Here is a 15,783-nt window from a genome sequence, read left to right on the forward strand (position 1 = left end):
ACCTGCAAATGTGTATGCAGGCCTTGCAAGGCTTTCTCAAGGCTCGCCTGAAAGCAGCATCAGATTACTAGGTCCGACCTTATTTAATAAACGAACAACAGTGGTCCGATCGGTTTGACCGTTTAAACGAAAACGGCCCAGGTGTTACTATAATTTGCACTATGATATTGAATGCCCGATACGCAATACGGAAATGACGACACGGTGTACATGCACATTTCGATCAAGATAATAGAGCCCGAGCTGTACTTTTTCCGGAAGTACGTCACGAAAATGGACGCTGTTGACGATGTGTGGAGCCACCTTAAACTATCATAATCTGTTAAATATTACAAAAACCCATTACACCAGACCAAAACAAGACTTGAACGTGATTGAAACCTCAGAAGAGTACATCCTTAAGCCAATTTCTTCCATCTTGAAAAGTCTTGTAAACCATATTGATAATTTAATACTTTTATAATGCAATGGTTCAGCTGCAAATTATTTTTTTGGGTACTTGAATATTTTCTCAATCCCAAAGAGTAAAGAAGACATTTTATCCAAAGGTTGATTATGGTTCACGATTTTTTCTGTAATTATATCATTGTGAAAAACACGAGATAAATTTTGTTGCAGTTATTTTGATTTCTAGATCACTTTTAGGGGTAGGATAACTGGACTTAAAATATAATTGTGAATCACATGAAGCTTGATGACAAAAAGTTATCCTACCTGGTTTATGCATATAGGCCTTAAAGTTATCACAATATGGCTTTATGGGTAATCCCAGGTAAAGGCCTAGATTAATCGAATCCAATCCAGTTTTTAACACTCTGACTGATTACTATAGTTCTATTGCATAGATAACTTATAAATAACATCAGTGATAATATGTATTTATGTCCAATTTGGAAAATGGTATATACATGTAATGTCTGCCTTTTACTTGAATAAATATTATTATTACTGTCTTTTAGATCTAAAGGATACATACAATACACGCTGTGCTTAGTGAATACAATTACTATATACACTCTACTGTATACTTATATACAGTACAAAACTAGCAATATTGTTGCAAAAATCACGTTGTTTTCCCAAAACATTGCATTTTTTTTTTTTTTTGTGTACATTTAGTGACATTTTACCCATAACAAAAGAATATATAATATTACTGGACTGAAAGGGGTGAAACATTAACAATTACTGTTACTTCTACCCCTCCCACTTTTGTTCATTAGTCCCATCCTTTTTTCTTGTTCCCGTTTCCTGACCCCTACTTCAGATCCCTGTTTCGTCCTCTTTTTCCTTGTTTTATTTTGTAGAATCATATTTATTTATCAACATTTTACATCTTTTCAGATATGTAACTTTTTTAGTGAACCTTGAGAGGAGGCTATTTGGATTGTCTATAGATGTCCGAGGACGTGAGAATCTGGAGGCCGATTCACCCTGTATCATAGTCATTAATCATCAAAGTTCACTAGATCTGTTTGGTGAGTGGAAAATATGTTTCATTTTAGGTATTGAGATAATGTCAAGTCTACCTGAAAGTCGATCATTTGATAACAAAATTCTTTAATTGATCATAATTTGACTACCCTAGTTGTCTGTTGCATAAAAAGAATGTTCATAAAACTTGAAATTTAACTCCATTGAATACCAAATGCATCCTACATCTATTTGCATGTATTTATTGTAAAAAATGGTTTTTTTAGTTTATTTCGTAGTTCAATATCATCATTCTGTATCATTCAACACCAGGATATATTGTTTAGTACTTTTTATCCTGTAAGATTACAGCACTGTATCACTGTCCAACCTAAGGATATATTGTAGGGTATTTTCTCTCCTGTAAGATGACAGCACTGTGTCACTGTCCCACATCAGGCTATATTGTAGGGTTTTTTCTCTCCTGTAAGATTACAGCTCTGTGTCACTGTTCTACATTAAGATCTATTGAAGGGTATTTTCTCTCCTGTAAGATGACAGCACTGTGTCACTGTCCCACATCAGGATATATTGTAGGGTTTTTTCTCTCCTGTAAGATTACAGCACTGTGTCACTGTCCTACATCAGGATATATTGTAGGGTATTTTCTCTCCTGTAAGATTACAGCTCTGTGTCACTGTTTTACATTAAGATCTATTGTAGGGTATTTTTTCTCCTGTAAGATTACAGCACTGTGTCACTGTCCTACATCAGGAAATATTGTAGGGCATTTTTTCTCCTGTAAGCTTACAGCACTGTGTCACTGTCCCACCTCAGGATATATTGTAGGGTATTTTCTCTCCTGTAAGATTAAAGTACTGTGTCACTGTCCTACATCAGGATATATTGTAGGGTATTTTCTCTCCTGTAAGATTAAAGTACTGTGTCACTGTCCTACATCAGGATATATTGTAGGGTATTTTCTCTCCTGTAAGATTACAGCACTTTGTCACTGTCCTACCTCAGGATATATTGTAGGGTATTTTCTCTCCTGTAAGATTACAGCACTGTGTCACTGTCCTACAACGGGATATATTGTAGGGTGAGATATGTTACTGGTATCGGGATTTATTTCAGGCCAGGGTATGTTCTGTCCTGTAAGATTATAGATTTGTCATTGTCGAACATCAGGACCTACCTTAGGGTATGACCTCTTCTATAAGATCTGGTTATTGACTAGGAGATTGATGTACCTATGCCCCGTCACCGTAGATATGTAAATTAGAGTAGCAGTTTATATTAGCGTACAGTGGCCATGTGTGATATTTTTGTATAATGAATAACCCCTGTAATAAAAATCAGCTCTCAAATTGGCATATAAATGATGAAGTGGACTATGTGAGCCTCATAATTTTTCAAGAAAAAAATTTGGTTTGAGGCTACAATTTTTTCCATTTACAAATCTAGCTAGCTTTTCATGAAGTCTGTTTATGTAAATTTGTGTAAATATTGTGGATCCACTGGAATGACCTATGCTAAAATGGAGTATTTCTGCTACCGAGTAGGTGATATTTAATACAAGACAGGTTGAAGGAAAATAATTAATGCTTGCGGGAGTCAAATTTTGGGTTAAAAAATATTTATTTTTGCATTTAAAAATAAAAAATAAAAATTGGTAATCATGGTTTTCACAAGTCCCAAATCTGGGGAAAACACTTCTTGAAAAAAAATTGTTCTTCTCAAATATGTATTAAAGATGTAGTGTATAAAATATATATACAGTATATATTATTATGTAGGTGTGTTGTGCATGATGAATCCACTATCCATANTAACCAGTGCAACGAATAGAGCACAGGTGTGATGTGCTCTCTCTTTCGAGTACGAGTAACTAGCCGTGCTGAGTGTTCTGGACCCTCTGAAGACGACTAGTTAGTTTGTCAGATATACCACCGAGCAGGCAAGTGAATGCACCAAAATCTTGCATGCATCTGCAGTTAAAAACTGCCGAATACAGCCGATGTTCCTGATCTGGTAGTAACAGTCATCTGCAACATTAATCAACTAATTACAGTGTTTTTATTAGAATACTGTGAAATCAGATATTTTCATGGGGTCCACATTTCGTGGTTTCACAAAAAGACTTAATTTTGTGGGTACATGAATTTGTGAATTACAAGTACCCATTCATACGAGGAATGTGTCAAACCTGTAATAACTTCGCTGACTTATGAATTCATGGATGAAGAGTACCCAAGAAATCAACCAAATTAAACCCCCTGCAGTTAGGGGGAGGGGGGGTATACTGGAATCACCCTGTCTGTCTGTTTGTCTGTCATCCCCAGTAACTTGTCCGGAAAACAACATCTTAACTAACAGGCAGATTTTATTGAAACTTCAATTGAATGATCAGTATATAATGTTNATATTGTAGGGTATTTTCTCTCCTGTAAGATTACAGCACTGTGTCACTGTCCTACAACGGGATATATTGTAGGGTGAGATATGTTACTGGTATCGGGATTTATTTCAGGCCAGGGTATGTTCTGTCCTGTAAGATTATAGATTTGTCATTGTCGAACATCAGGACCTACCTTAGGGTATGACCTCTTCTATAAGATCTGGTTATTGACTAGGAGATTGATGTACCTATGCCCCGTCACCGTAGATATGTAAATTAGAGTAGCAGTTTATATTAGCGTACAGTGGCCATGTGTGATATTTTTGTATAATGAATAACCCCTGTAATAAAAATCAGCTCTCAAATTGGCATATAAATGATGAAGTGGACTATGTGAGCCTCATAATTTTTCAAGAAAAAAATTTGGTTTGAGGCTACAATTTTTTCCATTTACAAATCTAGCTAGCTTTTCATGAAGTCTGTTTATGTAAATTTGTGTAAATATTGTGGATCCACTGGAATGACCTATGCTAAAATGGAGTATTTCTGCTACCGAGTAGGTGATATTTAATACAAGACAGGTTGAAGGAAAATAATTAATGCTTGCGGGAGTCAAATTTTGGGTTAAAAAATATTTATTTTTGCATTTAAAAATAAAAAATAAAAAGTGGTAAGCATGGTTTTCACAAGTCCCAAATCTGGGGAAAACACTTCTTGAAAAAAAATTGTTCTTCTCAAATATGTATTAAAGATGTAGTGTATAAAATATATATACAGTATATATTATTATGTAGGTGTGTTGTGCATGATGAATCCACTATCCATATTTATCTGAGACATGCCCTTTATTTTTAGGATCAGGCCATTTCTATTGTACTCTGCTACCTAATTCAAGACCAGCTGAATTTATTTCCTCAGGCTTTCTAGCAATACTCACTCATTTTAGTTTAAGTGCATCATACACCGGTAGCAATATCAGGGAAACGGATGTCAAATTCTATATCGTGACACTGCTACTATAGCAAAATTACAAAGTTTAGCAGTACTACTAGTGCAACTATGATTTGTTCTGTGTAGTTAATAAAATTCCTTGGTGTCATATTGATTCTTGTCTCGCCGCAACAAAGTAGCGGAAGCGAGACCAAGACGTTGCTTTTTTTTGGCGACAGCATCAACATTAAGTTTTTGCGTTTAAGTTAGTTTCTCTGACATGTGCTGCATTAATGGTCAAAGCAGGGCACAGATGAGACATATCAATCCAAACAGCTTGTTTGGTTTTGTAGTTATTGTTAGATATGTCAGTCATGATATGAAGCTGATATTTTTGACTGACGATTTCAATTGGATATTTGTTGTAGACTTTATGTGTTTCTCTCTGTATATGTAGACTGATAAATCTTATATAACAGTCATCTGTAACATTAATTAATTAATTACAGTGTTCTTATTAGAATACTGTGAAATCAGATATTTTCATGGGGTCCGAATTTCGTGGTTTCACAAAAAGACTTAATTTAGTGGGTACATGAATTTGTGAATTACAAGTACCCATTCATACCAGGAATGTGTCAAACCTGTAATAACTTCGCTGACTTATGAATCAATGGAGGAAGAGTACCCAAGAAATCAACCAAATTGAAAACCCCACAAAAAGTAGTTACTTCACAGTATAGACCTGTAGGTCTATTACACTTCTTCAATTCATTAATGTTTATGCACATACATTCAATTAATGGATAATTAAACCCCCTGCAGTTAGGGGGGGTGGGGATACTGGAATCACCCTGTCTCTCTGTTTGTCTGTCATCCGCAGTAACTTGTCCGGAAAACAACATCTTAACTAACAGGCAGATTCTATTGATACTTCAATTAAATGATCAGTATATAATGTAGTTGTGCATCAGCATTTTAATTTCAGATTTCAACACTTTTTAAGGGAATTGTAGCCCTTTATGTGAAATAGCTTGTCCTGAAACCCCAAGGTCAAGATCACTAAATGATGTATAAACTGCCAGCATTTACGGGGGTATTAGTTATCATCCGGATGACAGTTCTGGTTAAAATCGTAAAACATAACCCTGCTTATGAGTGGGGAATAAAGGGGAAACAACAAGTCTATCTGGTGATCAGTCTGGACACATGTGTATTTAAACTTCAACTTAAGTAGCATTCAGTTATATTCATGAAACTCACAGACACATTACCCAAGTGGTTGAAAACACTTCTTCAGTGTTAAAATTTCAAGGGACAACAGCGTTTGCTTGAGGGTACAAGTCCCCTGGTTAGGGTCCAAGTTGACAACTTAGAGATGGGGGTAGTTTTACGGGGGAGGGGGTGTTGAAACCCCCTGAATGGACAGGCCTGGAGTCATGGCATTTGGCTGAAAGCTTCGTTGGTAAGAGCTTGACAAAGTTAGAGAACGAAAATGACTTTGACCTACTTTCAAGATAACAGGGGTCAAATGTGTCAAACACTTCAAACAACTTCTTCTGAAGAACTAAAAGGTATATATATATATATAGAATCATAATATTTGGCTGGTGGCTTCTTGGGATAGAGCTGACAAAGTTTGAGAATGAAAATGACCTGAACCTACTCTCAAGGTCACAGGGGTCAAATGTGTCAAACACTTCAAACGACTTTTCCTTCAGAACTGAAAGGTATAGCATCTTGATATCTGGCTGGTGGCTTCTTGGGATAGAGCTGACAAAGTTTGAGAACGAAAATGACCTCGTCCCACTTTCAAGGTCACTGGTGTCAAATTTGTCAAACACTTTAAATGACTTCAAAAGAAGTCATTTAAAGGTTAAGAATCTTAATATTTTGCTGGTTACTTATTTGGATTGAGCACAACAAATTTGCGAATGAAAATGACCTTGACATACTCTCAAGGTCACAGGGGTAAAAAGAGCCACCAAAAACATCAAAAGACTTCTTCTGTATAGTCCAAAGGCATAGAAGCATGCTATTTGGCTGCTGGCTTCTTGGGATAGAGCTCACCAAAGTTTGAGAATGTAAATGACCTTAACCTACTTAAATGGTCACAAGGACAAACATGTCAAAGACTTTAAACAACTTCTTCTGAAGAACCGAAATGAATAGAATCATATAATAATATTTGGCTGGTAGCTTCAACAGATGGTGCCTACAAATTTGGCAATTGAAATATTTGTAGTACAGTATAATATTTAATGAGGATATTTTGCTATGACTGCTGAAATGGCCACACACTGGATGTGGTCATAATGAGGGAAGATAACTCAGTCATTCATGGAGCTATTTCAGTGATTGATCCATGTCAAAGTGATGTNAAGAGAGAGCACATCACACCTGCGCTTTATTCGTTGCACTGGTTACCTGTACGATACAGGTCGCAGTACAAAATTCTGGTATACACATACAAGGCACTGAATGGAACAGCTCCTCAGTACCTACAGGAACTTGTTACCCTGTATCCGCCATCAAGATCACTGCGGTCGGAGTCAGAATCTTTGTTGTGTGTCCCAAAATCTCGTACTGTGACCTACGGAAACAGATGCTTTGGGAGGGTTTCGGCTACGTTGTGGAATAGCTTACCATCTGTTATTAGGAAGTCAAGTACCTTGGCCAAGTTCAAGAGGGACATAAAAACTCACCTCTTCACGTCTGCATTTTAGAATCTTTGCAAAGACGTCATTTAAATACCACCCTTTTATTTGTTCAATTATGTGCACATTGCTTGTTTAAATGTATGAAAATGATTGCAAGCCTTTGTTGTTTGTTTTCACAATTATAACCATTACTATTATCTATATGTTGTAAAGCGCCTTAGAGTAATTTTACAAATTATATAGGGCGCTATATAAATGTTGTTGTTATTATATTATTATTATTAAATATCTAGGTGAGCTATACAGGCCCTCTGGGCCTCTAGTTAATATGTGGACTAATAGGTCTGTAAATGCTGTCATGTTTGACTGATCACAAAGCTAGTCTAGTGACTTTCATGGTCTGGTAAGCCCTGATCACCTCTCACACTGCCAGAAACTCTTTGGACTAGGGGCAAATTGTTATATTTTTTCAAGAAATATGGAGATTTATATATGTATTAGATATTTATACCAAAGTATTACTGTGAGACTCGTGTTCACACCATGAGATTTTTCTGATAGACACTACACCACTTAAAAAATGCAACATGGTAAGTTTCCTGCCACCATTAAAATTCTGTCTTCTTTTATTTGTTAAGGTTTGATGGAGATATGGCCAAAACGGTGTTCTTGCTTAGCAAAGAAGTCGCTTCTGTACATGGGCCCCCTAGGCCTGCTGATGTGGATGTTAGGAGTTGTGTTTGTTGACCGAGTTAGCCACAGCAAAGCTGTCTCCGCACTGTCAGAGGCAGCAGAACACACCAAGAAAGAGAAGGTATACACCATAGCGTCTATATTATACAACTATTGCCCTTGTTCTGGGTTGACGTGAATATTGGTTCACCCAAGAGGTGTTATGTCATTAAAGGGCAAACGTATTTAAAACATCTTTGGTGGACAAATGTTCAACCCAGATCAAGGGCAAGAAAAATGCAAATTTCATCTTATTTTATTATTTGGTCGACATGATCATTGTTTTTAATCATACGACACATTCTCGGCTCAGTTTTCAGATGTTAGGACACATATGTGAGGTATAATAATACAAAATGTCTTCCAGTGATATTTAATAAAAAGAAATCTGTTCCAGGGCAATTCTTCCACAACTGGCTGCATAGGACATTTTTTAATAGTGTTGTCATGGGTCATATGTCTCAATTATGTCTCTAATAATGTCAGTAGGTCAGAGGTCAAGGTCACTGTTATTGTAAATAAATTTCTACTTACCATTCAAACCATGATTCTCATTTACTTATCTATGGATTGTGTTTAGGAATTCACCTTGTGAAGGATTTGAAAATTATTGTATTTGTTTCTAGTAATGTATACTTAACGTTATATGTACTTTGCATCTCATATAATTACATACCATTAGATATAATTACATAACTGGTAAAATACATTGCTTAGTTTATAATTAAATCACATTTTGTAAACATTAATAACATTAATAAGACGATGTTCTTATATACCGCTCTATCACAAACCTTGTCGTAGGTCATCTTAAAGTGGTTCAAAAATTAGTATCCATGGTTATAGGGCCTCTGCAATCATGCAGCCAATATCTTTTCAACTCCATGAGGAGCATACAGCCGGTGCTTCCATTTAGGTGCTCACAGCTAACATTCAACAATTCCAGCACTGCCCAACCACGTACTCATTTACAGCTGAGTAGACTGGAACAAGTGGAGTAAAGTATCTTGCTGATAGATACAACACAGTGCCATGACGTAACTCGAATCCTCAACCCTTGGGCCACAAGCCCAGCGTCCTACCACTTGACTACCATGCCTCCAATGTATTGTACATTGACATTGTATAATTAATTACATTACAATGATTATATTGTATGCATTCCAGCATATTTGTATAATTTACTGATTTCTTGATGATTCTACATCAACAAATTACCCTGGTAGTTGATAACTGACAATGAGTTTCCTTTTTTTACAGACCTCAATAATAATATTCCCAGAAGGCACCAGAAACCACGGTGTTAGTATGTTGCCGTTTAAAAAAGGAGCATTTCATCTGGCAGTATTATCTCAGGTTTGTAGCAATTGGTTTGATAATTTAATCAGAAAAGAAAGTAAGTACATGTACTGTGATCATAGCTGTAGGCTTGACCTGGTATTTTCGTCTCACTGAGAATACTTATAGTTCCCTACCAATACTACTGGAAGGGACTATAGGTTTGTACTCTGTCCATCAGTCTGTGATCCTCTTGGCTGCAGCATATCTCATATAGTCACCTGCAATTGCCAAATTCTGTGTTTTAAGTACATGCTATTGTTACCTCTTGGGCTGGTGTAGTGTGGGGTTCTGAACAGGGTTTTGTGTACCCACTATTAACAGAGTAATGGCCCTTTGTTTGCTGTGCGTTACCTCGTCCGGGGCATATCTCATTTATTCACAGTACTTTGCCTTCTTCCCATAGATTTGGATCACAATAATAATGTAAAGACTAGATAACACACAATAAATAATCTCAAAAATATTCTGTAATCTGGACATTTTCTCTGGACTGTGTTTTTATCCCTGCAGATACTTATTGTACATGTTGTGTGTTTTTATCCCTGCAGATACCTATTGTACATGTCATGTGTTTTTATCCCTACAGATACCTATTGTACCTGTCGTTTTTTCATCCTATTCTGAATTTTACAACAAGAAGGAGAAGATATTTTCTGCAGGTAAGATTTATTTTGGCCTCTTGGTACATCATTATAATTTCTCTAACCCTAGACAGGTGTATTAACACTTTTGCCAGTGTGAGATATCCTCATCTTACCATAGAGTTGGAACAGGGAGACTCCCCCTATCATAACAATTGTATTGACGTCAAGTCAACAATGTATTGAACCTGTAATGTTAACATTGGATTATGTATATGAAAAGGATCAACAGGGCAGGAAAAAGAATCGTTCATCCCCGTTGAGGTGAGATTGGGAATCTCAAAACTCAGGGAAAGATTCCTAAGCTGCGAAACACCCGGCAAGCCTCGTGTTTTGCACCTTAAGAAGCTTTCCCCTTAGGTTGAGATTTCCTTATCTCAATCCCTAAGGGGGTGAAAGATTCTATTAATCCTCCACATACTGACATTGTAATTGATCCTTCTTCTTTCTTATTTCTTGTCTGAAAGTGACTTAAAAAGGAACTGTTTCTTTGAAAACCAAGGCTGTGTATGCCAATCAACTGTCTTTAATATGACATCATCAGATTATGAAAACATTGTTTCATCAAATTTGGGTCACAGCTGTAGAACAAAGAGATATCTTACACCTTGAATGACTGGTGTCTTACTTGGAAAAGCTCTAACCTATTATATTTGAAATTGTGTAACAAGCATGACATGAAAAAGGGGAACTTTGCAAAGTGGTTCTTCCCCAGCCAAATACAATTATGGAACTTTGATTTTTTTTATTTCAATGAGAAACTAGCAATAGTTTGAAACATGATATGTAAGGGCAAACAACAGGCCATAGTAAGGGGTTAGTGTCAAAGATTACTGTACCCAAATCATAAGATTAAGTCTTGGAGAGGAAAGTATATCATATACAGCCTGGAAATGTAGGTGTATTTTTTTCAATTCGGGACTTTAGGGGCAATGGTATACAAGTTAAACACTGGCTAAAATATGATTAGTCAATGACAATTACTTCAAAACTGTCGGGTAACTTGGATTTATTTTGATTTTTGTTTTATATTAGGTAAATTCATCATCACATGTCTTCCTCCGATTTCAACTAAAGGGAAGAAGGTTGAGGAAGTTTCTGAGATGGCTGAAAGTGTTCGCGAACAAATGATGGAGGTGTTTAATCGAACATCTTTAGAATGCACACGGACAAATCTAGTCAATAATCATTGAAGTGTAATGTACAAAACAGTGTATAGAATGCTTTTATCTTATACAGTGTCATCACAGTAACCCAGCTCACTCTTTTTCTGGCAAACATGGCTGAAAATTCTGACAGCTGGATTATTGGGACAACCTTTGAAAAAGGAAATCTGTTATATTTTAATTATGTATGCTATCTTGCCTTGATGTGAATCACTGGTATTTCATATAATCAGAAGCATAAATAACTTCCTTATATTCAACAATCCATGGATTTGTAGATAAGAACTTTAGTTTGTGTAACAATCTAATACAGACATATATGTTTAATTTATGAAATTTAAGTAAACAGACTATCAGGAATAGATAGAATATAACAATAATTTTAAAATATAGTAGTTATGCAATAAACACATCTATAGAGAAAGTACAATGGTATAAACACACAGCTATAGATAAAGTACAATGATATATACACACAGCTATAGATAAAGTACAGTGCTATAAACACACAGCTATAGATAAAGTACAATGGTATAAACACACAGCTATAGATAAAGTACAATGGTATATAAACACAGCTATAGATAAAGTACAATGGTATAAACACAGCTATAGATAAAGTACAATGATATAAACACACAGCTATAGATAAAGTACAGTGCGATAAACACAGCCATATTTTATAGCTATTTTTACTGTAAACACACAGCTATAGATAAAGTACAGTGCAATAAACACAGCTATAGTTTATAGCTATTTTTACTGTAAACACACAGCTATAGATATATTTATACTATATACACACAGCTATATCAGTAGAAGTGTAATGAACAAATGGCTATAACTGTTAGTCATTGCTACACTCAGCTATTGCTGTTGCACAATGCTATAAACACACAGCTATTGGTGATGTACAATGCTATAAACACACAGCTATAGCTGTTAGTCATTGCTTCAAACACCCAGCTATGACTGTTAGTCATTGCTTCAAACACATAGCTATAGCTGTTGTACAGTGTTATAAACACACAGCTATAGCTGTTAGTCATTGCTTCAAACACCCAGCTATAGCTGTTGTACAGTGTTATAAACACACAGCTATGGCTGTTAGTCATTTCTCAAAACACACAGCTATAGCTGTGAGTTTATATTAATGACTAACAGTTAGTTGTTAGTCATTACTATAAACACACAGCTATGGCTGTTAGTCATTACTATAAACACACAGCTATAACTGTTAGTCATTACTATAAACACACAGCTATAACTGTTAGTCATTACTATAAACACACAGCTATAACTGTTAGTCATTACTATAAACACACAGCTATAACTGTTAGTCATTACTATAAACACACAGCTATAACTGTTAGTCATTACTATAAACACACAGCTATAACTGTTAGTCATTACTATAAACACACAGCTATAACTGTTAGTCATTACTATAAACACACAGCTATAACTGTTAGTCATTACTATAAACACACAGCTATAACTGTTAGTCATTACTATAAACACACAGCTATAACTGTTAGTCATTACTATAAACACACAGCTATAACTGTTAGTCATTACTATAAACACACAGCTATAACTGTTAGTCATTACTATAAACACACAGCTATAACTGTTAGTCATTACTATAAACACACAGCTATAACTGTTAGTCATTACTATAAACACACAGCTATAACTGTTAGTCATTACTATAAACACACAGCTATAACTGTTAGTCATTACTATAAACACACAGCTATAACTGTTAGTCATTACTATAAACACACAGCTATAGTTGTTGGTCATTACTATAAATACACAGCTTAGGTGTATTAGTTGGTGCTATAAACACATTTTGGGTTTTTTACCTTTTACACATTTACAGCAGAGTGGCTATCACTGCGGAGATTTTTTAGTATATGTATTTATTGTTTTTAATTCAATACTTTATCCTTTTCTTTGTACGATTATTTTATCTGTTTGATTATTGTTATGTTTTAGCATTGCTGTACGTTTAAATGTACAGCTATCACATAATAAGCGTGGTATGCGTTTAATGCACCCCTGACCATATAATATCCCCCAGAGTAAGACCCTCTGTACACTTCCATCCAGGCCTACAGGTGATTTATATAAAATGGAAAAATCTGTTTCATAATTCTTGTATAATAAATAGAGTTTATTTTACTACAGACAATATGTACAGTGTCATGACATTATGACATTGCATTGTCGAAAAATAGAAATTAAGTCAAAATGGTGTTGCTGAATACAGGTGTCATAGTGAACATGCTTTTTGTGAATACACTTGTTTTTGCATTGTGATAATAATGATCTAAAATTCTTTTCCATTTCATATTGGCTTGGTGAAACTTGTGGAAAAGTTTTTGTTCTTGCTCAACCTATTTTTGTTTCATAAATCTCAAGTGAAATGGAACTAATTATAGATACTATATGTGTTTTTAAACTTACATATCTCAACGTGACTATATGTGTTTTTAAACTTACATATCTCAAAGTGTAATACAATAATGTATTTCAAAAACCTTATGTACATTTGTATTTAAGTCATTTTTAACAAACATTAACGATTGTTAGACTCGTATTGGCATTGGGTAGATTTGCCCGATTAGTGGCAATTACTAAATTTATTTCTCCTTACTTCCCTCTGTTGTGGACATATTCATTCATAAAATAATAGTTTCTACTTATTAATATACAGAGTCTAAAAACTACAACCAATGAAAACGGTTGCTGCCAACAAGATATTTGATTTATCCTTTGAATTTTAAGAACTCTATTTTCTAGTTTGTTATGAAACTAAGTATGTGTGGTCGGGTGGTGCAGTGGATAACGCACTTGCCTTTCACCAAGGCAGCCAGGGTTTGATTCCCCGATCAGACGTGAAAAGGTATGGGGTCACCTGCCCAACCAGTTTCTCTGGTTTCCTCCCATAATAAGAACCCTGCGCACTAACATCTTTGCCAACAAGAGTGATTAATATAAATTGAAGGAACTTGTTTCATAATTGTTGTAAAATAAATAAAGTTTATATTTATATTTATTACTAAGCATGTCTTTCTAAAGGCCTGTTTTTTACTGTATAAACATTGTCACACTTTACAGTATGTGACTTGAACTGCACCAGTGACCAGTGTGATGTTATAGGGGTCAAAACCATTTGTTCATTATAATAACAATGAATAAATAATAACCACAAGTGGAAACCCATGTTTAAATGCTTTTATGAATAAGGAAGTTAAGACACACTATCAAATTTCTTTTAGTTGGCTTACATATGTATCTTTAACTTCTTTTGATGGAACTTTGTGTATTTGATGAAATGATTTTCGATTTAATGATTTGAGACCATTCTGCCTATACATCAGCTTTAATGGATAAATATTACCTCATATGAAGTATGGTTTATATAGTTTGACATCAAAATGCTTGCTAGTCCAGACCATTATTTATTAACTGTATACAGGTATGATTTAACTCATTTATCCCTGAAGACACATATGAACTCTTCCAAATGAAAGATTGGAATAGTTAATTATGAAATTTCAGGGGTGAATGAGTTAAATAGGTGGTGTTATTTGACGATTTCCAATTTTTGTGATAAAGTCAATCTCATGATAAATATGTATTGGGACCACCTCTCCTGAAATATGGAAGGTAATTTAATGAATTTTTTGGTTCATTAACATAAACTGAAGACTCAGCAGTGAGTGTTTTGTTAAAGATGTTTACAAGTGCTGTAAATCTGATCATAGTAAATTGTTTTATTTACAAACAGCATTATTTATATTTTAAAATAAATATGTTATAGGATCTGTTATGTCCGACAAAGTTTGTTTATATACATAGTTATAGCTGTACTTGAACAAATCTGTAAGATCAAATTATCTTAAAATTAATATATGTATATAAAATTTCATTTTACCTTTTACATGCATGACATATTTTTTCAAATGTTCATTTCTGATTGATCAAATAATGATAATATAAAAATCTATGTATATTAATGGGGTTTTTTTTTTAATATAAAAAAAAGAATAAAATATATAACATTTTTTGTCAATTAACATTACATATCAAAAATGGAAGAACTTTTGTCTGTTAATATCGCTGGCCTGCCAACTCCATTTTGGGGAAATCATTCCTGCTGCAAATAATGCTATGTAGTCAACAGAAAGAACTTACCCATTGTTACCCCAACAATATTAGAGGTTTAACACGGCCAGATACCTTTGACAGGCATATCCGTTAAAAAAAATAGCTGACCAGCAGTCTCTTATGTAATAGGAGTGACCCATTGTGTGTCATATCTGCCAAATTTCGAATGACATTTAAAAGAATAAACAAGATTTTAATGTTGTGCCATATCAACCTAAATTAAACTGTGTGCTCTCTCTTGCCTGAACATTTTTGCGAAATGCATTCTCACAATAACAAGCCGATGTTTTGAATCACCTTATATATATGTAAGAAGATAC

General features: G+C 34.8%; 1 protein-coding gene across 1 annotated transcript; it reads left to right on the forward strand.

Annotated features, from left to right (window-relative positions):
- Positions 1-1,261: 1,261 nt before the first annotated feature.
- LOC110441721 (1-acyl-sn-glycerol-3-phosphate acyltransferase alpha-like) lies at positions 1,262-13,761 on the forward strand (the record flags this gene model as incomplete). Its single annotated transcript, XM_021484952.1, has 5 exons — positions 1,262-1,478; positions 8,043-8,218; positions 9,397-9,492; positions 10,064-10,136; positions 11,154-13,761. Coding segments are annotated over 5 exons (720 nt in total), but the record flags the coding sequence as incomplete, so codon positions are not given.
- Between the last annotated feature and the right edge of the window lie 2,022 nt (positions 13,762-15,783).

Source organism: Mizuhopecten yessoensis, unplaced genomic scaffold, assembly GCF_002113885.1.
Source record: "Mizuhopecten yessoensis strain PY_sf001 unplaced genomic scaffold, ASM211388v2 scaffold1883, whole genome shotgun sequence".
Classification (NCBI taxonomy): domain Eukaryota; kingdom Metazoa; phylum Mollusca; class Bivalvia; order Pectinida; family Pectinidae; genus Mizuhopecten; species Mizuhopecten yessoensis.